General features: G+C 38.5%; 1 protein-coding gene and 1 long non-coding RNA gene across 2 annotated transcripts in view; one reads left to right on the top strand and one right to left on the bottom strand.

Annotated features, from left to right (window-relative positions):
- TAFA3 (TAFA chemokine like family member 3) overlaps window positions 1-12474 on the top strand; it is a 374342-nt gene extending 361868 nt beyond the window's left edge. Inside the window, exon 5 of the mRNA XM_075264071.1 lies at window positions 11584-12474. Coding sequence (XP_075120172.1) covers window positions 11584-11595 — 12 coding nt within the window. The 3' untranslated portion in view covers window positions 11596-12474. The remainder of the gene's footprint in view (window positions 1-11583) is intronic.
- Window positions 1-25482, bottom strand: part of LOC142194750 (uncharacterized) — a 231383-nt gene that overhangs the window by 141576 nt on the left and 64325 nt on the right. The gene's annotated exons all lie outside the window — the stretch shown is intronic.

Genomic DNA, 25482 nt, shown 5'->3' with positions numbered 1-25482 from the left:
GCAACAGAGTAGAAGAGAGAGAACATTTCATTAGTCTACACCTCAAGAGTGAGTAGATGCCACTGTCATGTGATACTAAAGATATTAACGTCTTTGTGGAACTAGTCACTAGAGACTTGACTCAGTTGCCTCAATAGTCCGGACCTAGAAACCACAAAGTTACCTGGGCAACCTGGAAAGGAATGAATTATTGGTTAAACCGGTGGATTAGTGGGGTAACATTGTGGTATTCTCCATACAGGGCTGCAGAAACAAGTCTTCATATCCTGGTAGATAGGTCTAGATATGTTATATTGGACTCTGATCTAATTAATTAGGATTTTGGAGGAGGGCCAATTAATAAAACTGAATTTGAGTTTATGTTGGGGAGGGATCTTTAAATGACAACTTTCTATAATCTCCCTGAGATAAAAGATGCTACCGAACCAGGGAAGACCAATCATATCTGGTATAAACAGTTTGTCCAAAAATGTGAATGTATAAATTGACCAGATATTGAGGACAGTCGAAGTGTTCCTATCATCATACATCTGGGACACTATGGATGTTCTCAAAAACTAGAAGTGGTATTAATAGGTAGGGATGGCTTGGATGTTGAGGCACTCTATAATTCTATCCCACAAAATAAAGGGGTTGGAGCTGTACATTACTTCCTAAACACTAGGGGAGTACAATACCACTCACATAACACATTTGTTTTACAATTGCTACCATCAGCGCCACACCTCCCATGAGGCGACCTGAAGCGAGCGCTTCAGGTGGCGCTATGCCAGGGCCTCAGGGAGGGTGGCAAGCTGTCCTGGACTGGCTTAACACCGAGTGGTGGTTTGGGGAGGCCACTGGAGCAGCGCTGCTCCAGCAGCCTCCTCTCACGCTCAGGCAGAGAGCAGGTCATCTCCGTGCCTGCTCTCTGCCGGCGAATGGCACTAAGCCCCACCCCCTGTACTTCGCCACGCCCCCTCCACTCCGCCATGCCCGCTCCGCGCTCCCCGCTTTCTGTAGTTTGCCTCGGGCGGCGAAAGGGGCAGGTTCGCCCCTGGCTACCATTTCTGCTTACACTCAACTACTTTTGTTTTAGAACTGGATATACCACCAGCTTAGGGTGACTCCAATAGGGAGCCCTTGTATACTTAGCCATGCTGGTCTCTTTTGGACTGGTGGGAGGATGAAAAAGTATTTTTAGACACAAATCTCGAATGGACTACACAAGTCAAGGAACAAAATTTGAATTTGCAATCTCTGTGAAAAGACTGAATGACAAAGTGGGCTTAAGTTTTACATTGGAATTCAGGACATCACATATTAACGGAACCTTGAAGATAACTGAGTTCCGAAAAACAATAGTGACAAACCCACTTTTAACATGGGAAAGTGATCGCACAACATCCCAGAAAAGGGCAATTTTCTGAGCAATCACAGAACTTATTTCACTTTTGCAGCCTTCCAAAAAGAGTTAAACACATTGGCGGTGAGATTTCTAAAACCAGGAGAGAAGCCAGGAGAATAGAACATGAGGAACTTCTGGTACCTCTCAGTAGAGTTAACAGGGACCAAAGCGTCTGCAATAATCCTTTGATTGCAAATCTGATTAAGTATGACACATTTTGCTGAAGTATTAGGACAATCTCAAAATGGATGAGAATTTCAAATCTATACTACCATCTATACCTATGATTCCTTTTTGACATGGACGTAATTTACAGGACAGATTGGTCTATAGCCATGTCACTATGAGAACTAAGGAGACATGACGGGGGAAATATCCTGGAGTGTACTGGTGTGATGACGGATGTAATTTTATCCAGCAGGGAAAATGCATCCAGAGTGTTAGTACAGACAAAGAGTTCACCATCAGGGACTTCAAGAGTTAGAAGGTAGCGTATATGGCCACTTGTACTTGTCCCCTCAACTATGCTGGAAAAACCAAACATGAGTTATGGAGAAGGATTCTAGACCATGTGGTGACTACTATTAGAAAATAGGGGGCCACACGGTGGCTCAGTGGTTAGCACTGCACCCTTGCAGCGCTGGGCCCTGGTGTTCAAATCCCGCCAAGGGCAAAAAACCATCTGCAAGGAGTTTGTATGTTCTCCCCGTGTTTGCGTGGATTTCCATCCCATATTCCAAAAAAACATACTGATAGGGAAAAATGTACATTGTGAGCTCTATCTGGGGCTCACAATCTACATTAAAAAAAAAAAAAAAAATAGGAAACACCATATGTGGTCACATCATGGAGGAAGGACGATGAAGGTGAAGTTTAGGGCTATCAAACACAAGTGTAGCAAGGCCTGTAGGACAAAAGGATATTATAAATAGAAGCCAGATGGATTTGTATGCTGAAAACTGTAGCACCAGAGGGGCTAAATGAACGCCTCGTAAATACATATTTTTTAAGAGACCTGATTTTATATTTATCCAAATTGGGATTGTTCTTTGGAATTTGGAACGTTCATCACTGCCATCCATTACATGTTTCTATCTCACTGGATACAACCAGCTCCGCACCGCTCATGAAGCGACCTGAAGCGGCGGCATTTTTGCTGACCTAAGCCAGTCCAGGACAAGCTGTCCCGGACTGGCTTAGTGTCACCGTCTCGGCAGCCCGTCACGGGAAGTGAGCGGTGGATTGGGGAGGCCCTGTGGATGCAGTGTTGCTCCAGCGGCCTCCCCTCACGCTTAACAGAGAGAAGGTCCTCTCCCTGCCTGCTCTCTGCCTGCTAATGCTGTCCGTTCGCCCCGCTCCCTCCGCCCCAGGGCGGCTTTCTGTCATCCGCCTCAGGCGGCAAAAAAGCTAGGTTCACCCATGGATACAACAGTGAGATTAATTTTGTTGGTTGCTTTACTTGGCATAGGATACATTGCATAGTTGTCCATGGGATCTAATTAATATTCTTGATGAAGAAATTAATGTTTGTAATCCATTTTTACAATTTGCTTTGGTTGACTGCTACCTAACTCATTCATTTACTCATTTAATGGCATGATACATCGACAGGTGATTTAAACTTTTCCAAAAGTGGATCTCCATAAAAGAGTACAAATGGAGATTCTTGGGAAGACATCAGGGGTAATAGTTGTATTATGGCAATTTTGTTTTAAAAAAAATTACATTTTTGGTGATGAGTAATAATAAACACTGGTGTAGTGGTTTGGACTTGAGTGTCTCATAGTAAAGCTGAGAAAAATCTGCCCTGAAAAGAAGGTTGGACCACTCAAATCAACCTGTCCATGTGACGCCTTCATGATGTAGCGGGTGGTAACTGACTCGGCACCTGAGAAAGACAATTCCAATGGATTCCAGTGCTTTCTTTATATCAGCTGACATCTTGCTGGCTGGCACATTGCTTTGTACCAAAATGCCGTAGGCCCATTAGGGCATTACGCAAGGGCTGAATGCCGTTTATTAAAAAAATAATGAATTTTAATACACTCTATGAATCAGATTACCAGATTACTAGCTTTTTATGAAACGCATATAGACATAATTGGATAGGAAGGGGAGTATTATGTACAGTCAGTTGGTTCGGATATGTTATACTGCCGCACATAGGTAATGTGACTGATGAGTTTCACCTTTACTACACTGCTATACTAAACCAAACCAAATGAAGTGAATCTGATAAATTCTCCAGTAGTCAGTGGAGTATTTACCATGAGATAACTCATATAGTTGCATTGAATAGGATAAGGGAACATCACCTAAATGTTTGTGACTACTAAATAGCCCATAACACTCCAATAAAGGATGGAGGTTTATTTGGTGTCCACTCTCTTTGTGTGATTTTTTACAAGCACACATTTTAATGATTGAAATAAAAGTTACATTTTAGGCACGCTTTTTCTTTAGTGATATTTATTTTCCTTTTTTTCTGCTTGACCCAAGCTGAATTTTTCTGGCTGACATTCACTTCAATAGGAGTTATCAGGCAGAATCTACCTGAAGTTCGAGCATGATGCTTGTTTTTTCTGTTAGTTCAAAAAAAACTTTTGTAGGAAAAAAAAAATATGCATCTATGCAGGTTTATTGTTTGGAAGAAACTGTGACTGTTATCAGAACCCAAACTGGGTTCAATATTCTGATTGTCAAGTGGTGACAAATTATAAAATTATTGAATATATTTATATACATTGTGAGCTCACAGAAATGACCAGTTAAATGCAGGACGTGTGTGTGTTTCTTCTTTTATTGGCATGCAACATAAACCTTTATATTAGTCAAAAGTAGACATGGATAAAACATAACAGTGTTCCCAGCAACATACATCATACATATATCATACAATCCAGATTGGTTGTTGGTTATCTATCCCCTTCCCAGTGCTTAACTGCAAGATATCTGTAACGTCTCTACCTGTTTGGGCCTCTGCACCACCCTCTGCTCACATGCAGGAGGCGAGTTCAGTTTGATTCTTTGCTTAGATTTTTTTGTTGCACTGTGTGAATACTGCTCTATTACTTATCCTCTGTAATTGAATTTCCACCACACCCATCTCCAGCACCTTGTTTACCTTTGTTCATTAAATAGTTAATTCTAGTCTGGCCTGTGTGATTGACAGCCTCTTTTCCAGTCAAACCTAGGGTGGGTCTTGGGCTTCCTATATACAGGTCATCAGCCCACATAGGCTTTCTGACTATTGTGACTCTGTCCTTAGACTTTGTCCCTGCTAAACTCCCCTTCTGCTAGTATTGTATTACTGACTTCTGACCTTTGGCTTCCCTTGTAACTATTCTTTGGATTACAATTTTGGACTGCTTTGTCTCTCTGGCTTTTGCTTTCTGACCCCTCTTCTGTTTTGTTTGTCTTGTCTGCATTCTGTGTCATCACATATATCTAGGAAGGGCTTGTTGACCAGTTGTCCTCTGCTGCCTAGGGCAGAGAGGCAAGTAGGTAGGGGCAGCGGTGGGTTCAGCTTAGGGCTCAATGTCTTTTGTGCCCCTCCACCCATGGTTCACCAGCAGCTTCTCGGGAATTGCTCCTATAGCAATTCCCTTACGATAGCATTTTATTTCACTGTTTCGCATTCTCTGGATGTTGCAAGAGATCATAAATTCTGATATTAATATAGAACAAACAACATCTAAAAAACAACTAAACGCAGATATTATTGCAACATGGTATCCTTCTATAAGCTTGAAGACAAAATATATTTCTCCATCTCAAAAACATTAGAGACGGCATATTTCTATACGAGTGACCATATGATTTTTTAGAGGATTGTGGAATGTAAATATTTGGTTTCCCTCCCAATAGACTATTTGCTATCAATAGTGTTTTTCCTACCCATGGTTTCAAGGAGGCGTAGGTGGTTCTACAAAGCTAAGACGATCTCTGAATCTGGTGCTTAGTTATTGGAAGAGATCATCTATCCATAAGTGTCTTTAATAACCATTGCTTTCAAGGAGGCCCCTGTGGTCAACGGTAGACAAAAGCTGAGCTAGACATGGCTTTCAGCTTTAGCTAACAGAAGGAATTATTTATCAGTGGGTGTTTCTGGTGAAAATTGATACTAGTGAAGCTCATGTAGCCTTTCAGAGCCAGGAGCTCTTGGCATTAGCTAAATGAAAAGATTACCTATCAAAGAGCAGTCATGTTGACCATTGATATCTTTAAGACCTTTTTGGTCTTCTAGCACCTGGGGCAGAGCTGAAAATAGATTTTTGCTTTAGGTAATTCTGATAGGGAAATTAGATTGTGAGCCCTACCTGGGACAGTGAGCGATGACAATATCTGTAAAGTGCTGCAGAATATGTCGGCACTATATAAAATAATAATAAAATAAGGGATCAGCTATCAGTGAGCACTTTATAGCCAGCATTGATTTAATTGAGGATCCTGTGATCCTCCAGAGTTGGGCTGGACATGGCTCTTGGCTGTAGGTGATATATGAAATCTCTGTTGTAATTGTATAAGTTTTCTTACAGGGGACCTGTCTCCCCCTGACATATTTGTTTTAGTAAATACTCTTCTTCCTCATGAAATAATAATTCTGTAGCATCTGTTCTTAGAACTGTGCATTGTGTTGTTCTTCTGATATTTCTCCAAAAAATAAAACAACAACTATTGCCATGAGTATTGCCATTCACCCTTGCCAAAGGGATGTGTCTTTACACAGTGCGGCACTGTAACTAATGTGGGGAAGGTAGCTCTATAGAAGCAATGGTGCGGACCCAAACAGTCAAGACAGGACACAAAAATGAGCAGCAAAGTGGTTTATTTAGAAAAAGAGGAAAATAAATAAACCTTGACTTCAAGTGCAAATGAGCAAAACAAAAATACAGCCTTAACTCCTGGCAAAAATAAAACAAATTCCTGCTCATCTGAGCATCTAACTAAACAGAAGCAATACTCTAACTATATTTGTGGTTTACTACCAGCCACATGAAAAACAAGCACAATATTAGTCTCATCAGAGTAACTCAGGGTTATAGGACAGACCCAACCACCTCCTCACTCCCTGGATCTGCCCTGAAGTGCAGGCTCTGCAACCTTTTATGGCGCAGTTACGAGTCTCAGGACCCACACCTGAGGCTGAAACCTATTCCAGACCCGCACTGGATCACACAAAAGTCAGGAATCTGTGGCTGATATAGCAGGACTCCAGCACTCTGCCTGTCATCTTCTCACACTACTTACTGGGCCATGTTTACACCCCCCTCCCCCTCTTATAATGCACAGTTGTCAACTTATGCATACATATATTTTATTTATATAGCGCCAACATATACCTACATTTCTAATAAGAATAACAGAAATTACATAAAACAGAGATGTTTCAGAATTGCTATGTTATGGAGAATATATTTATATGTAGTAAAATAGTCATGTCAGGAGAGTTTACAGGTCCTCTTTAAAGAGAGTATAATGTATCAAGTAAAAATAAACTGGAGAATGTTTGATGCAGGGAAGCATTAAATTACTGATTCTTAACTGCCCTATTTACACTAAGGAAATTTCTCTTTTCTTTGATCTGAAATCGTCTTATAATGAGGTTACTGCTGTATTGGCTCTTCCTCTTGCTTACACTAAAATGGTATAATAGAATGGTAGAATATTCCTTTAACCAACAAAAATCCATTATTGATAGGAATACAGTATACAATTTATGGAGGTATCTGTTTCATAATCATCCATACAACAAAACCATAAAAACTTTGTAAAATAAGTGACATGATATACTTTATGTTGTATTTTGTAGCTTAAGCAAAAATAGCCAAATGGAGTGTAAAAGATTACAGTATATCACTGCTTATTTCCAGAAAGAACTCCAAACCTGTGCATCAGTTGTGTTATATCGCACCTGACTCAAACCATAGGCAGGTGTGGTTCTATTTCTAGATGAAAACAGCAATGATTTTCTGTTTCTTTGCAACCTCTCTACATTTATCATTATTATTTTTATTAATCTTAATTGAATAGCACCATCACATTCTGCAGCTTTTTACAGACATTGTCAGTCACTCTCCCTTATAGGGTTTACAATCTACATTCCCTACTTGTATTTCTTTGGAGCGTGGGAGGAAACCCACACAAACACAGGGAGAACATCCAAACTCTTTACAGATGTTGTTCTTGTAAGGATTCAAACCCAGGACTCCAATACTGCAAGGTTGCAGTGCTAACCACTGAGCCTCCGGCTAAATCCGTTCTTATGTCTACAACAATGTAAATGAATTTCCTAGCCATGTAGGATCTTGATATTAACAAATCCATGGCTGTTTAGCCCCTTGTTTGAGAGTTGAAAATTGAGTCCATCTTACAGTTTAGTAGTTAACTGTTGCATTGTTGCTAAGGTGATATCCCCCTAAGTCAAGAAATGCCTCTTGCAGGGTGTAACTGGGTAACTAGAAAAAGGTCTTAGATACAGTCTGTGTAGGTCAAGGATTTTGTGTGTGGGACACTGGGCTGGGTCATGGGTGAGAAACCATACCATAAGTAGGAGTCAGACACACAAATGGAATAGTAGGAGGTGGTGCTTAGGAGTATGCCTGCTTATTGTACAATGGGTTATGGTAAGCTAACAATTGAGGGAGTATAGCATTATCTATTAAGCTGCTATTAATTGTACTGCATCGGCATCCAGTCGCGGCTAGCCATTTTTTGGACCAAAATCTGAGACAGCCTCCGCATCAAATTCCGGTCAAAAAAACTAAAATGTGAACTTACCCTTATAGTACTGGTGTCATATACAGAATGTAATGAGTTTTGCCAGAAGGAGAAGAGCCATTTTGTGGTACTCAAAGTAGGGGACAGATCAGTCACTGAATGACCGAAAGCAATTGCTCTTTTTTTTCTGCAAAAAAGCAGCAACAGTTTCAATGCATCTACACAATAATAGAAGGAGGAGAAGTAGAATGAAGTTTATTTAGATTTAGTCAATTACATACAGATGGTCAGAGAAATCATAGGAGTGGAGGAAGAAAGAATTTCTGCATTGTGCTGTATGTACTTTGCACAGAATTCTGAAGACATTTAACAGTTAACCCTTTCATCACCAATAATCTATCTTTCTTAAGTGTTTTTCTGCAATAGAACAATTTGATCATTGACTGTCCACAGAGTGTATTACATTGTTTTTTTTTCTGAGAAAGTCAATCTTGGTGAAAAATCCTTTGTTGGGGGGGGGGAGGTGGGTAAGAGTTTTTTCATTAAGTAAATGCAAAATGCCATTCTTTGATGCAGCTTGTGGTATTTTAAAAAAATTGCTGTTTGTTAAGGATTTCTATTTGGTTATCCAATATATGCAAATCACCATTGTAATGGCAAAACACTGATGCAATCTGTGGTAGTCTCAAAAATCTCCATTTGTTAAGGTTTTGTTTTTTTTTAATGTAGATTGTGAGCCCCATACAAGGATCACAATGTACATTTTTTTCTTTCCTATCAGTATGTCTTCGTAGAATTGGAGGAAATCCACACAATTACATGGAGAACATACAAACTCCTTTAGAATTTTTTTTTTTTTTTTTTTTTTTTGTTCTTGGCAGGATTTGAACCCAGGACTCCAGCACTGAAGTGCAGGAGTCAGCACTAAGTTATATACATCAATAGAGTGTTGGAACTGTCATCAGTGTCTCAAGTATTAACAAAGTAATTTCAAACCAACCTGTTGTCTCTTATTTTGAAACCACTAGACTAGTTTTGTTTCTGTATGGCACAGTAGAATTTTTCTTTAGTCCCCATTGTTCCTAAGGTATTTAGTTATTTTCTGTGCTTACTAATTAGACTCTGTACTGTCAAGGGGGTGGTCTCACCTGGGATAGGTGAGGGGGTCCGATTCTGAGCTCTCTGATACTCTCCAACGAGTGGGAGTTGGTGAAGGTGCTAAAATGTCCTCTTTAGGGCTCCCATACACATTAGAGTAAAGTCTCAGCAAAGGCAATTCTATAGTCCAAATATGCATGTGTTATTCAGTTTTAGAGCCCCATTTTGATGTATATCGCTGGTAAATACATATATAAATGAGGTGAAATATGCTTTGCCAGGAAATCTAGAGCAGAGACCATAACTTTAGGCAAGTTAAAACATACCTTAACACTTTCCCATTATTTGCATACAAATAAAACAATAATTTACATGAGAATGTGGCTCCAAAGCTGACTAACATAGGCATATTAGGAAACCGTAGAATCACCGCAATAAGATACCGTCATTGATTTTATAGCCAATTTACTGCTGACAGACTCCCTTTATGTCTCAGATTTTAATGGGTTGGTAGAGATCATCTTATTATTTTACAATGTTATGTTATAGAAATTATCTTGAAAAATTGAACTGCTAAAAGTCCACCAGAAGAGACATGAACTTAACTTAACCAAAAGTGATTGGTTCTCAGTGCACATTACTTTTAAGACCTGTCTTGAGAATGAAGCTGTATATTATAGAAATGGCCTAAATGCACTTAATTAGTCTTACATGCAATAGGATTAGTTACACGTCTGTGCTTCGCTTGTTCCGCCAGAGGTAAAATAATAGTATTTCACGTCCAAAGACTTAAAATCTTCTTATTGAATGTGAATATTTTTATATGTTGGCATTCTATAATCTAGAAATTCTGGCAATCTGGCATTTGTTTTCTACATTGAACTACAATCTACAATCATAAAGCAAAATGTAGGAAAGTATCAGATTTTACTAATTATAACCACAAGTTGCTTCATTTATAAGGCTGGAAAAAGACTCAGGTCTGTAAAGTCACATTTATTATCCTACAGATGAAGTCAAAATCCTTTTAAGGGGAACACCAGTTACCCCATATTGGTGAAATTTTTCTTCTGGACTCCATATATGGTAATCCACATAAATCCCTCTCATCTCTGAAAACCTACAACCCATAATTTGTAGTTATATTACTATATAATGGTAGACGGTTATCACTTCAATGGAATTGTTATTAGATGGAGTAAGATAAGATAAGATGATAATAGTTTAATAGTCCTACCATGGGGGCATTTCAGCAGTATCAGACAATGTTACATATGCTGACATGGTATCTGCTATTGCTACTTTATGGGATAGATGAGAAGAAGAGGGAAAAGGGGAAGAAAGAGTGAAAGTGGAGGGAAAGGAGAAGTAAAGGAAAGGAAGAAAAGGGCATTCTATAGTTTCATATCTTCCAATATAGATACCTATGTCAGTGATATTGGAAAACATTGTAGAGGTATACTGCCATTTTATAAAGTTTTCAATGACAATTCAATCCAGAATATCTGTTAAAGAGGACCTTTCATGTTCTCGGGCACATGCGGTTTTATATACCGCAAGAAAGCTGACAGTACACTAAATTCAGCGCACTGTCGATTTTCCCATTATGTGCCCCAGGCCTAGAGATATCGGAGCAATTATAATGGCAATGATCTCAGCCCACTGACAGAAAGGCATTTCTGAGAGTCTAGCTCGACTGTGAGAACTGCCCCCCTGACAGTACTTGTCCATAGCTGTGTACTGTCAGAGGAGGAGTGCATTACCACCCAGTGATGACGCTGAGCTGTTTGAAACCCCCCCCTCCACCTCCACCTCCACCTCCATCTCCACCTCCACCTCCACTCTACTTGTCCATAGTTTAGTACTGGGGGTCATTTTTCACACCTTAGCATTATGGCTGGGTGGTAAGGAATGCCCCTCTGTCAGTACAGGGTGAGTACTGTCAGGAGGAGTGTTCCTCACAGTCCAGGTAGACTGTCAGGAAATTCAGTGCACTGTTTGCTTTTTAGTGGTGTACCGCATGTGCAGGAGAACAAGCCAACACAAGTCTTTTTCTTTGATTCTTTTTTTTTTAAAGCTGGTTATAGAGAAAACCCAAGAGATTTTCTTTCTCCTGCCCACACCGAGCTATTGACAGCTCTTTCTGTAAACTCACATAAGCAGTCACTCACTGGGTGTGAGCGGGAGTAGCCGGACTCCCAGGTTTTTTCTAAGAGTCCATGTAGCATGTTACTAGCTTTTCACATCAAGATACTGAATGAAGTCATAAAACTATATTTAAGGCTCTGTATTTCTGCCTTCATCATAAACTGATCTTTCTTAGAAAATACATTTTTATGTTTTCTCAAAATCTCTTATCTGTTTTTTTTTTTTTGCAGGTTACCCGATAGTGTCTGGCTAATGCGCAGGAACCATCCAAGGATATAAACGCTGTGAGAGGCCAAAGTTTCACACTGGCTTACTTAATCCTCCTCTAAAATGTATCTTCTTTCCGAAATGTGGATACCATTGGATAGTAATTGCAAACTTACATTCAAGAGGAGTACCATAACCATGTTACAATGACAGAGAAACATTCTGTCTACTTTAAGGGGCATACTGCAAAACCCATAGACCAATATACTTCAAAATGGAAAAAATAAAACATGTTGGAAGTAACGTCCGTGTATGAACCCAAGAGACAGCAGAGGACTGTTGAACGCAGTGTACAAACTCCTGTTTTATCCTATGATTCTGGCATTTCAATTTTTCCTTTTTTTTATTATTATTGGAAAGCTCAGATTACTTCATTCATCCCTTATCTGCTTATAATGACTTGGAAAATAGCACTTTTTACAATCCTGTCAATCTGTAACTGGAAAATGCTGTGTCTTACATAACATTTAGCAGAACCCATATTCTCAAGATTAGAGAAGAGTGATTTGTCAAGGCCATAGAATACCCCATACTTGAGCAAGCCTCATCTAAAGCATGCAGCAATTACTCTGGTTTTACCATATAGACTTCAGGCTGTGGGTATATGTTCAGGATGCATAATACTTGTATGGCGGATAGTGTAATATGTCTCAAGTGTTTGCTCAAAGCAATATTGTTATTTCATTGGAAGCTTTTTTATGTCTTTTATTCCAAAGTGCTAAGAACAGCCATCCATATAATCACCCTGTTCTAGTCCTTCTATACATTTATGACATGTCTTACTACTGAATGAGTTAAACGCTGTCATTTAAGGCTCCATAAATGGCTGCTTTCCTGCTATGTTTTACTGTATTATTGAACCTGAAATATGATTTATTTAAAAATAATTTATCATTATTATATTTTTGTATTTACTATTCTTTTCATATTTTGGGACCAAAGTAGTTTTATTTTTTTTGAAATTTTGTGGCTTAAACTGTTTTCCCTGGTAGCAATGGGATTATTGTTATTTTTTTGCAGCTATAGTTTCCTTATTGCATTATTTGCTCAGAAAACTTCTTCCCCGACTGGGCGCTCGTGGGAGATTTTGCATTGTTTCATGGCATTTTGTCTTGCAGGATACCTATTTTTCTAGTAGAAATAAGCATCTAAAATCCCTAAGAAATAATATGATGAATGATGTGTGTACAATTGATTTCATTTTTTGCTAGTAATTCTCCAGTAATAGAGTAACGCAACCGTGTGTATGGAAGGATCACTGAAATATACAGCTTTGCAGTCTGTTTTAGTATATACAATACAGTGTTTCACATGAAATAAAAATCCTGGAGTATTTGTTTATCACAACTCATTGTGCCAATCCTCTTCTATTCCTCCTGGAAATATATGAACACATTGATAACTAGGCATTCCCATTTTCCTTGCCAGTATGTTGTGACTCTGCATAGTCCGACACTGACTGTGTGTAGGGGTATAACCTATTAAAGGGGCTATGCCACAAAGAATATGTATGGTCTATCCATAGGATGGAGGATATGACTACATCTACTTATGTTTGGAGCATTATGGAATGGTAACAGCAAGGTGTCAATTTATTTATACATTTCCAGGGGAACTATCAGAGGAACAGACGATCTACAAATTGTGGAACAATTTTTCAATAGAAAGATTTTTTGACTGTACAAAAAATATTACTAAGATAGTGTTTGCAGAAGACTCCTCCAAAGGGTTTGACCCTTTCTCTATAGAAGGGTTCATTGACAACCAGCTAATAGCAAATTGCTATCGTACTGGAGCCCCAGCACTCAACTATAAACTGTGGGGGAAGTTGACAGTAAATATTCAGCTCTCTGCAGTGCCACAGATGAAACTAAGAATTTTACAACTTGGATTAACTGTGTAGAACAGGACAGATCTTTCAGCTAACAGATTGCCATCTTACTGGAAACCTAGCACTGAACAATAAACTGTGGGGAAAGCTGACAGTAAATATTCAGCTCTCTGCAGTACCACAGATGAAATGAATAATTTTACAACTTGGATTACGGCCCTGTTCCAATGGAGTAACGCACCACTCATTTAGACACATAAACACGTGTCAGAGTGAGGCGCTTCAAAACAGATCCCATTGACTTCAATGGGTGCCGGTCTTACGCGTGCTACACATTGAAATCAATGGGAGGCTTTATAACGCATTGATTTCAATGTGTAGCACGCGTAAGCCGGCACCCATTGAAGTCAATGGGATCTGTTTTGAAGCGCCTCACTCTGACACGTGTTTATGTGTCTAAATGAGTGGTGCGTTACTCCATTGGAACAGGGCCGTAATCCAAGTTGTAAAATTATTCATTTCATCTGTGGTACTGCAGAGAGCTGAATATAAATGAGCGGTGCATTACTCTGTGGGAACGAGGCCTAACTGTGTAGAACAAGACAGGTCCTTCAGTGAAATTGAATTTTCATTCTTCACTGTAAACTGGATCTTGCCCCAGGCCATCTTTGCTTTAGTTTGATTCCAATGGACCCTACATAGTGCAAATGATCAGTTGAGGATTACAGGTAGTCCTAAAGGGGATAAATAATGGGATATCTTATAATCACCCATACGCTAGGGAGCCTGCCCTCAAAGAAGGGACAACCAACTAAAAATTTTAAAGCAGAATGATCTTACTAGTTATTCTTGGCTGTATGTGAACAATTAAAAATTCTGAATATTCTAAAACTTGTTATATTTCCTGGTCAAAAACACATTTAATTGTCTTGTGACAAAAACCTTCCTTTAGATTGTTCAAGAGTATCTATGATTGTAAAAAGCAAATATGTACAAATGACTCCGTCCTTGCACTTGTGCCGTAATTGCTGCTGGCTGGCTTCTATAAAGTATATGAAGGATAATTGGTGCTAGCTCTTAACTGGGCACTAGACAAGTTGTGTCACAGGAGGAGCGTTCAGGGTTGCCAAATTGCTTCTCTACCTTTAAATGGCAGCAATTAGAATATACATGTGCATCAGATTCCTCCTCTTCACATGACACATGCAGGGTAATGCAACTAGCAGACAACAACCTATTACTTCTTAGTATACTTGTTCTCCAGAAGAACTTGATTTCCTGCAGAGTGATAAAATCAGTTTAAAAGGCAATTAAAACCCACACATTGCCTGTTATATAGCTTCCACATAAAGAAGGAATGAACTGGTTTATCTTTGCAGACCATCCCTCCAATTCTGAGTTTCACCATACTTAAAGCTATATATAGCGTCTTGTCATTTTAGCAATGAGAGTCATGATATCTGTCAGACTTACCAGATCACTTCGTCTATGACTAGTATGATTCTCTGTACTGACATGATATGAGTTATCAGTTCATTCAACTAAAACTACTACCATGGATATAAGTTAAAGGGATCCTCTAATGTTTAGCCTTTTATCCTATGTGTAGGTAGTATATTAGACAGTAGTCAGTGCTGAGAATGTTGACATATAGTCATGTGAGAAAATTCTCAGTATAATTTATAACTTATCCATTTCAATATCGACTTATTCTGAGCTTAGAGAGCAAGAATAAGTGTCCAGTGGGCGGTCCTAAGTAGTTAATGACAACTTTATATGTGCGAGAAGACGGTCAATCAGCTCAGATCTCCGCCCACTCATAACTCCACAGTGAGAAGACATTGAAATCAATTTCTAAGTTATAATGAATCAATTTCCACTAAACTATTTAACAATCTGTTAAGCTCCTCCTGCTCTATAATATGCTGCCTGAAGATATAGCAGGACAACATGTTCAAAGGAAAAAACATGAAAAAGGAAGAATATTTTCTTAAAGACATCAAAAATTAATAATACTTTCTTGATGGAATAAAAAAGAACTATCAATGCCTAAATTTTAAGGAGCCGTGTGACATTACTTGAGATATGAGTCAACCAACCATCTTTTGGAACAGACATTCTGATTTGGCTTATACCCTATATCATGTTACAAGGCTTCCTGAAAGTTGGGCTCTTCCTCTGGTGCCACCTATTAAGGTAGCTGTTATAAGCAATAGGTGGCACCAGAGGCAGTTTTTTCTCATCGATGAAAGCTTATTTGCCTGCCCTTTCCCAGAATTCCTAGGATGTGTGGCCAATAAGTCTCTCTACTCTGATACAGTGGTCTCTGCAATGAGACAAAGTAGCTCCATAACAGAACCAACATTTTATTATAACATGTTTGCATTTTACTTGGTGTTAGTTATACTACTGATCCGCCATTACAATTCCATAAAGCTCAATTACAAATATAGCAGTCGTGAGCAAAGGGCAGTTAATGCTCAATGATGGATTTATTCATCATGGTGGTCATTCCGGAAATGCCAGCGTACCCAGCTGTCACATATAGTCTGGATTCTGCGGCATCTGCCAGGGATAGATAACCCTGATTCCCGGAAGTTTATACCTTCAGGCTATAGTCAGTAGTGACCATTTAATGTAAAGTGGTTAGACAGAGGGAAGGGGTTCCCTATGCCAGCCACTCGGCCCCCTACAAAGAGATTAAAGTGTGTTGGGAGAGAGGGGCCTCCTGCTCTTCTGTATGTCAGTGAACAATACAGTGCAATACTTCTATCAAAGTAAAAAAAAAATCCCTTCTCCAAAACAGTTTTATTATGTTAAAAATAGTAAAAAAAATCCTATACATAATTGGTATTGTTGCACATAAATAACCTAAATTAAATTGTTAATATAATTTAACCCATACTGTGAACACAAAAATAACTGTTTTTGATATTTTTTCCCCAAAAAAAATGGAATGAAAAGTGATCATAAAGTTGATAATGCCAATAAAAACTACAGCTCTTCCCACAAAAAATATGCCGCAGTTCAATCAATTGAAAAAAATAAAGATAGAATATAGAAATGCAAAAAATATTTATTTGAACAGAATGACTAAATGGAATAAAAGTAATAAAACATAAAAAGCTTCATAAAATGTAATAGCAATGACTGACACGTAGAATAAAATTAACATGTCATTTATACTGCACGGTGAGCATTGTCAAAACAAAACACAAAAATTACCAAAAAATTGTAGAATTATATATACTCTAAAAGGATTCAATGAAAAAATATAACGATTATGTTCCCTCCAATAAGTTATGTGCAGATCAACTCACGATGAAAGCAGTGGATAGCCAACAATATACGTGGTTAACACATTATCTTGGTAGCCCATCTTTAGGCTCCAAACTCCAAGAACCTCTTGGATTTAGAAATCATTCAATGGTTTTTCAGATATTGTGGTACATCCATTTTTTGTGACTGTGTGCCACTGCAGCTCAGCCATTTTACTTTGCTGATCAGTAGCATCCCTGGGGTTGGATCGTCAATGATCAAACATTTATGGTTTAGACTAAGGGAAGAAAAACATTTGGAGGTCGAGTCCCCATTGATCACATGTATTTGGTCGACCCTACTGAAAGGGAACAACATGGAGGTCATACTCCTATGATCACATGTATATGGTCTAACCTAATGAAAGGGAAACACATGGAGGTCAAACCCCTATGATCACATGTATATGGTCTACCCTAATGTAAGGGAAACACATGGAGGGCAAACCCCTATGATCACATGTATATGGTCTACCCTAATGTAAGGGAAATACATGGAGGTCAGATCACGCATTTATGATTTACCCTAATGAAAGAGAAACACATGGAAATCAGACCCCTATGATCACATGTATATGGTCTACCCTAATGTAAGGGAAATACATGGAGGTCAGATCACGCATTTATGATTTACCCTAATGAAAGAGAAACACATGGAAATCAGACCCCTATGATCACATGTATATGGTCTACCCTAATGTAAGAGAAACATGGAGGTCAGACCCCTATGATCACATGCATATGGTCTACTATATTGAAAGTAAAGCACATGGAGATCAGAAGCCTATGATCTCATGCATATGGTCTACCCTAATGAAAGAGAAACACATGGAGATCAGACGCCTATGATCACATGTATATGGTCTACCCTAATGAAAGAGAAATACATGGAGGTTAAACCCCTATGATCACATAGGTATAGTGTACCCTAATGAAAGGGAAACACATGGAGGTCAGACCCCTATGATCATACATTCAGGACGTAACCTTAGGAAAAGGAACATGTTCAAAAAAGATTTATTTTGAGAGAACAACCTTAATCATCTTACTTAATTTCCTTCACTTTATTCCTGGTAGGCAACTAATTTACTATTAGTTCTGGAAGGATTTAACTATTTGCTTTACCAATAATAACCAGGATAAGTTACTAGGCTCTGGAAGAGCTATACCAAGGAAATAGATACTGCACATCTCCTTTGAGTATATACTTTTTTAACATTTCCTACTGTCTTTCTTCATTTTCACATTTCCCAGTTAACGCTATATAACATAAGATGAAAATTGGGTGGGAGCCCTACAACATAGCAGAAGGTCACAATTTTTGAACCATAAAAAATGCTTAAAAACACAGGCAATTCCATTTTTGTACTGACTACATTAGGTCATAGTCATGTGTAATGATCTAGGGCAGGATAGACTTTGGGCCTCATATACTATATATTAGTCTTTCCATTTTTATTATATTTTTTAGGCATCAATTACATGATATGACTTAGCAGGTAGCAAATATCTATTCAATTTTTTGCATTTACTATTGAGGACTGGATTTGTGGATTTTTTTATTTTATTTTATTATTTATCTTTATACCTTCTGGTGAGAAAATAGCGATTGTGTAGTACAATATAGTGGTTTAATAATATGAGAGAATACATCTGTTGTAACTTTTCCCTTGTTTCCATAATATATAGTTTCAATCCAAAGATTACTGAATTCTTTTCAAGTCTGTAACATTTGTTTTGGATTTTTGACAGCTCTTGACATTGATTTTTGGGATCCACCATTACAAGTATAAAATGGAAGTTATAGTTCATGGATATTATATTGTAAATGACTTTTTTTTTTTGTTCTTCTCTAGTTCAAAAATACGTGAAGGAACGTTAAACATTTTAGGAAAATCACAAAAACTGTGTAAAATACAGGCAAATATATATAGAAAAAAAACAACAAAACAATGATAACTACTCATAGCTGGAAAGCAGTATGGGCTATGGCAGGAAAAAAATCAACTGATCAATTAATTCCTGGTCCAATGCAAGTTATCCATCAAGGCACCGCAACTACAGTGCGAATGAAGACAACTAGGATTACAATGTGGATTATAAATCAAGTCATCCCATTTGGATCACAATATAAGATTATGGAGCATTCTACAATAGCAAAATGGTGGTGGTTGTGCAGCTCCAAAGCCCATTATATGGATTTCCCTGCAGATTACAGACATGCTACTGTGTATCATGCTAACTTTGTTATTTCAATGTATTTTGTAAAACGATATGTACAACCAGTTTATGATGCTACTCTATGTAAATACAAGAAGACTAAAAGTATTAAAACAAAATCTCTGACAAAACAGGCTCATTGCAAATGTTTTCCTTTGTGTATATGCAAATGTTGATGCTTTATTATCATGGATTTACCAAGGAAACACATGATTTAAGTGGAATGGATCATCAGAGCTTGGTCTTCAGAGCGACTACAGGTATTGGATCTTTTCGATGATCGTTCTATTTCCTTTGTCTTTCAGTCGCAAGGTTTGGGAATGTTAAAGTGACGCCTTTACCAACCCCCATTTTCTGTGACTGCATCTCTTATTTACTGCTCGCTGGCTGCTTTCCACTGTGGATGACTGGTTATGAATTACAACCTATCCATTACAAGGGGACCTGAGGGGACAATCTTTTCCCTTCATGGACAAGTTCATAAGCCACTTGTCGAGGGTACACAGTGCAGGCGATTTATAGGCCTGTCAGATTTCTTCTCTGATATATTTCTCATTTGCTGCCGCTCTTATATGGTAAAGGTTCAATTGTCTCCTTTAACTTTTTTTTACTCTATAGTGTATTTTCACTGTGCAGACCATGCTTCCCTATGTCTATATATAATATATCATCTGACTTAGACACATAAATATATATGAGGTAGATAGACAGACAGATAGGTCCTTCATAGCAGACCTATAGGAAAGAACGCTTTCTGGAGAGCAATGACTTCATTCTTTGCGTCTTACTTTGTAATACTTTCTTAGTTACTGTTTGTTATGACAGGCCCATAAACAACTGCTAAGTTTTTGTTTTTTTTTCAATTTTGCTAAAATTTGGAGAAAAAGGTTTAATGTGAATAAAGTCATTTTCATACAATGACCTTCCTGAATGTTTAATATATGCTCATGGATAGCTTACAATATACTAACCCAAATGGGTGTTCTGTTATCTAATACATGCCATGGGATTCTTTTTTTACTATATGGAATTTTGCAGAAAACTGTGTTATTCCATAAAAAGGCACTAAAAAATAAATAAGTCAGAACAAAAAACAGAATATTATTTTTTTAATAATTTTTTATTGAAATTTTCAATAATAACAAACATAACAGAGTACAACAAAGGTTGCTGTTAGGGAATTGCTAGGGCAGCAATTCCCTGGTAGCTGTTGAACCCTGGGACGGGACACAAGAGACAGTGAGCCCTAAGCTGAAGCCCCAACTGACCCTTCCTATTGCCAGGCCCTATCCTACATAATAGGCGGCAACCACAAAGACAGTCCCTTTCTGGATATGTGAGACACAAAACGCAGAAAAGACAGACAACAACAAAGGGAGGTCAGCTAGCCAAGGGTCAGTAAACAGTCGAGCGATGCAGTGCCAAATCAGAGTCCAAAGAATAGTCAGTAGGGAAAGCCAGAGGTTAAGGATTAGAATGCAAGCAAAAATAGTGACAGTAAGGAGCAGGTACGCACAAGGCAATAGCAAGCACTGGTGTGAATGAGAGCCAAGGTTAAATAGGGGGGGAAGAACCCACCCATGGAATTGACAGGAAGGCAGGCTGTCAATCACAGGGCAAGGCCAGATTAACCATTAGAGGAGCAGAGAAAACTGAAGGTGAAGGAGATGGGTGTGGTGGAAAATCAATTACCAAGGTGAAAAAAATAAGGCAGTGTTCAGACAGTACAAGAAGAACCCAAAGGAATAAATCACAACCAAACACATCTCCTGCGCCACAGCATGCGGCCGGATGATGACGCCAAGGCCCGAACATTGAAGGATTCTGGGTGATAGTGTAATCCTATTTGTAACATTGATCCAGTTGAGTTATGGATGCCACTGTTAATTATCCAACATGGACACCTGTTTAGCGTATGAGATTTTGTGGTGCGTACCATATGTTATACGTTTTGGAAATGGCATAATTTGAAATACTAGGGATGAATAGATGCAGTAAATGTAATAAAACACACTGTATTCACCTTTGAAATTGTCAGCTGTCCACTTCAGTTTATTTTCTTGGAGTGATGATATTGGGTTGTAGCCATTGGCCTCAGTGGTCATGTGCTAAACCTATTTGTATCGCTACGGACTTCACTGAAGCTTGGCTGTCAACAAAGACTGGTTGGGAACTGCTGAAACATCAAGGCTGGATATGCAGGACTTAAAATATGTAGGCGGGTTTTATTTCATTCATTGGATGCTCTTTTTTTTCTGTTTTACTGTTGGACAACCCTTTTTCAGCATTAGTTGTGGTGGACTGAGCATAAGGGCTACATACTGTAATGTTCTGGTCATAACGCTCACCTGTCAGAAGATTTCTGCCACAAGATCTCATAGCAGCATATGATAGAAAATAAAATTGAACTCTATGATATATATAGGTTTGTGTGATTTGGAGCAGGATTTCTGGATAAAAAGCAGATCAAATTCCTGATACAAGTCCTAGGAGAAATGAGAGCTACGAGTGCCCTGCCTATGGTCTTTGATAGCCTTTTGTGTACACACACTTACGCTGGGTTCACACCTGCGTCTGGGGTCTCCGTACTATGGTTTCCGTCTTCTGCATGGCAGAAGACGGAAACCATAGATCGGGTCCGGCCGTGCGCGGCGGTGAGCGTTTTAGGCTCTCCGCCGCGAAACCGGATTTTTTTATCCGGACACAGAGTAGTGCATGTCCGACTCTGTGTCCGGATTATAAAACCCGGTTTCGCGGTGGAGAGCGCAAAACGCTCACTGCCGCGCACAGCCGGACAGCTTTCTCACCCATTCAAATGAATGGGTGAGAAAGTCTCCTGCAGGCTTCCGTCTCCTGCATCTGTTTTATGCAGGAAACGGAAACCTGCAATAAGGACCGACGACGCAGATGTGAACGAGCCCTTAGGGTAAGATATCAATCAGTCTTTGTCTGGATTGACTGTTGGATCAGTCTGCACCAGGATTGTTTGTCATTTGTGACCAAGGAAAGACATAGCTGCTCCACTAAATAGTAAGAAAACACAACTTTTTTTTTTTCGAAATGCATTAAAAAGTCATTTTTTCTTTAATTTAATTTCTATACAAAAAAAATATTGCAGGGACATCTTAGAAATAACTTTCGGTGAAAAATCTGATTTGTGCTGTATCTAGAGAAAAGATCAGGGCTCAGAAGTAGTACATCTGTGGGATTTTTAATGCATATCAATTAGGAGTTTTTATATTGAGGATGTTTTTCACAGTAACAGTAGATTAATAAGGGTTCAGCTGCACAATTCATTGGCCAGAAGCAGTGCAATTGTACACACTTAACTCATCTCAATTCGGTTAAGGACCCTAGCTTCTCATAAAACCTATTCAACACAATATCAAGGGAGGCTAACAAGTCTTGAAAGGCTTTAATTCACATCTTCCAAGACATAGACACAACGAGAATAGTTAGTATATTGTTTTGTGTTAATTTATCACAAAATTATGTTGTTTTTAGTAAGGTTGTATAAATGGATTTTATTAGCAAAAAAAAGTAAGGGCAGAAAATGTTTAGATAAAACATGCAGAGAAACTCTTACTCTTCTACCACCTTCTATAGACCTCCAATGCTCGCCTCCATTCTCAATGCTCCAGCAATGATGTGAATGAACCATCACATGGGCATTACGGCCAAGTACTGAGCTCGGTAGCTCCATTTGGTATACAGTTACATCATTCCTACAGAGATTCTGGCCCTGCATTGATGATGTGATGAGTATGGCACATGACCAGTTATTGGCATCAGCGACTATGTGAAGAAATATTTATACAATTGCAGGAGTGCCAGAAAGGGAGACTTGGGGAGACCACCACAGGGCACCACTTAAATGGAGTGCGTTTACAGGGGTATTCCCTTAAAGAGGATCTTTCATGTCCTCAGACACATACTGTTTTATATTCTGCTAGAAAGCCGACAGTGCACTGAATTGAGCGCACTCTTGGATTTCTCGTTACATACCCCAGGGGAAGAGATATCGGTGCAATTACTTATAGATCTTCACTGTCAGAAGTGTGTTCCTGACAGTTTAGCTGGGAACGCCCCTCCTGACAGTACTTTGTGTAGCGCTGTACTGTGAGGGGGCATTCCCAGCCATGACGCTGAGCGGTGAGGAACACCCCTCCAGTGCTAGTCTATGGACAAGTACTGCCAGGAGGGAAGGGGGGGAGCAGCATTCCTCACTACTCAACATCATGGCTGGGCAGTACTGTCAGGAGGAGCGTTCCCAGCTAGACTGTAAGGAACGCCCTTTTGACAGTGAAGAGCTATCGGTAATTGCACTGATGTTTCTTCCCCCAGGGCACATAATGGGAAAGCCTACAGTGCACTGAATTCAGCACACTGTCGGCTTTCTAGCGGTAAATAAAACTCATGTGCCCAAGGACATGAAAGGTCTTCTTTAAATAGAACCATATTTGAATTGGTAGACAATGGGAAGTTAAACATTCTTGAAAATATAGGTATTTAAAAGTTTTGCAGAAGTTTAAAGATTTTCTCTAACTTATCTGGGACTTGTCCATTTTCTACTAAAAATAGTTATGTTCATTTGAAACCCTCTTTTACAGTTTTCTTGGCCCATAAACCACTTTAACTTGTAAAACACATATTTAGACATGTTCAGCCAAGAGGACCGGTAAGCAAGGACACATCTGTGCATACGATATCCTTGAGAAAAATGAAACATGATATATATAAATAATCCATATGTTACTAGGAAAGCAATAGCTCTGTGCTTAGGTACTCAAAATATCTATGTCATAAATTCAATTTAAATATACATTTTCTAACCCAAAAGTTTATAATCACTTCTGTACATAAATGTGTCTATTTATAAGATAAATGAATATTATAGTAATTACTAGCAAGTACAAAATTGCTTTTAATTTTTTTCACAGCGCTTTATATCCTGAGAACTAATAGCCTCCATATTCATGCGTTATATTGTGAAAGGAAATATTGTTGAATACTTTTTTATGATTGCTGCATTAACACTTTTATTGTTGAGAAAGTCATAAACACATAGGAGAGCTACAGAAAGCATCAAGACAGTGAAGATGCTAAAGACACATTACTTGTTCCAAGCACAAATTGAATTGGTAGCAGGAAACGATAGAGACATGAGATGTTTGCAGAACTCCAGCTGACCTTCAATCTAATCTGTTCTTGGTGCTGAAGCAGTAAATGAGACCACAGGATCCTCTTTCTTCTGCATAACACAATAATACCATCAGCATTTCAATTAAAACAGAATTACCGTCTGGAAATGCTTTCTATTTTACCCTAAAGCAACAATCTACTTAATAACTGTCTGATCTATCTATCTATCTATCTATCTATCTATCTATCTATCTATCTATCTATCTATCTATCTATCTATCCATCCATCCATCTACTGTATCTATCTATCTATCTATCTATCTATCTATCTATCTATCTATCTATCTATCTATCTATCTATCTATCTATCTATCTATCTATCTATCTATCTATCTATCTATCCATCCATCCATCCATCTACTGTATCTATCTATCTATCTATCTATCTATCTATCTATCTATCTATCTATCTATCTATCTATATCTATCTATCCATCCATCCATCCATCTACTGTATCTGTCTATCTATCTATCTATCTATCTATCTATCTATCTACCTACCTATGTACCCACATCTGATGATATATAATATGTATAGCATTGGAGAAACATGGTCTGCACTATGAAAGTACACTATACAGAAAAAATGTTAAAGGAGACAACTGAATTTTTAGCATATTTCTTATCTATCATCTATCTATCTATCTATCTATCTATCTATCTATCTATCTCTCTATCTACAGGTGCACCATAGCCGACTGGTCTGTGCTGATCATAGACAATTAACCTCTCTGATGGTATGTTCAAATGTGCCAGTTTAGGTGCCATTAACAGCCAGTGAATGGTCCTCCTATGGCAAGGTTGCAGCAGTTGTATTGTGCAGCTGAATGTGCATTTACCTTTGTATAGAAATTGTTGTATCTGTTCTGTTGCTTTAGCAACCGTCTGAATGTTCTGACACTTGCCAATGCTTAATTCTTATTTTTTTAACAATATTTTTTATGTATTTAAAATGCTCAATTTCTATTCATCCCTGCATGATACAGGATTTAAAAGGAATTTAGCATTTTTACCATAGACTACAGCATTATAATATAGTAGTCTCAGGTATAAGAAATCTTAGTGTCTATTTACATGACCGAGTTTCACCCATGAAACTTGGTCCATGTGTGTGTGCCAGATTTACAGGCCTAGATGTCTTGCCAGGAGAGGGATTATAGTTATCTAGTTATCTATGCTGCTAGGAGTTCCTGCCTCCCAGTGCCATACTAATGTGTACTGAGCATAGTACAGGACAGTATGCTGTTAGGATGCAGGGACTCCTCAATACATACCACATTTTCCCCATGCAA

Source organism: Leptodactylus fuscus, chromosome 2, assembly GCF_031893055.1.
Source record: "Leptodactylus fuscus isolate aLepFus1 chromosome 2, aLepFus1.hap2, whole genome shotgun sequence".
Taxonomy (NCBI): domain Eukaryota; kingdom Metazoa; phylum Chordata; class Amphibia; order Anura; family Leptodactylidae; genus Leptodactylus; species Leptodactylus fuscus.
Note: the sequence above shows the minus strand (reverse complement) of the source record. Positions and strands in the feature narration are given on the sequence as shown.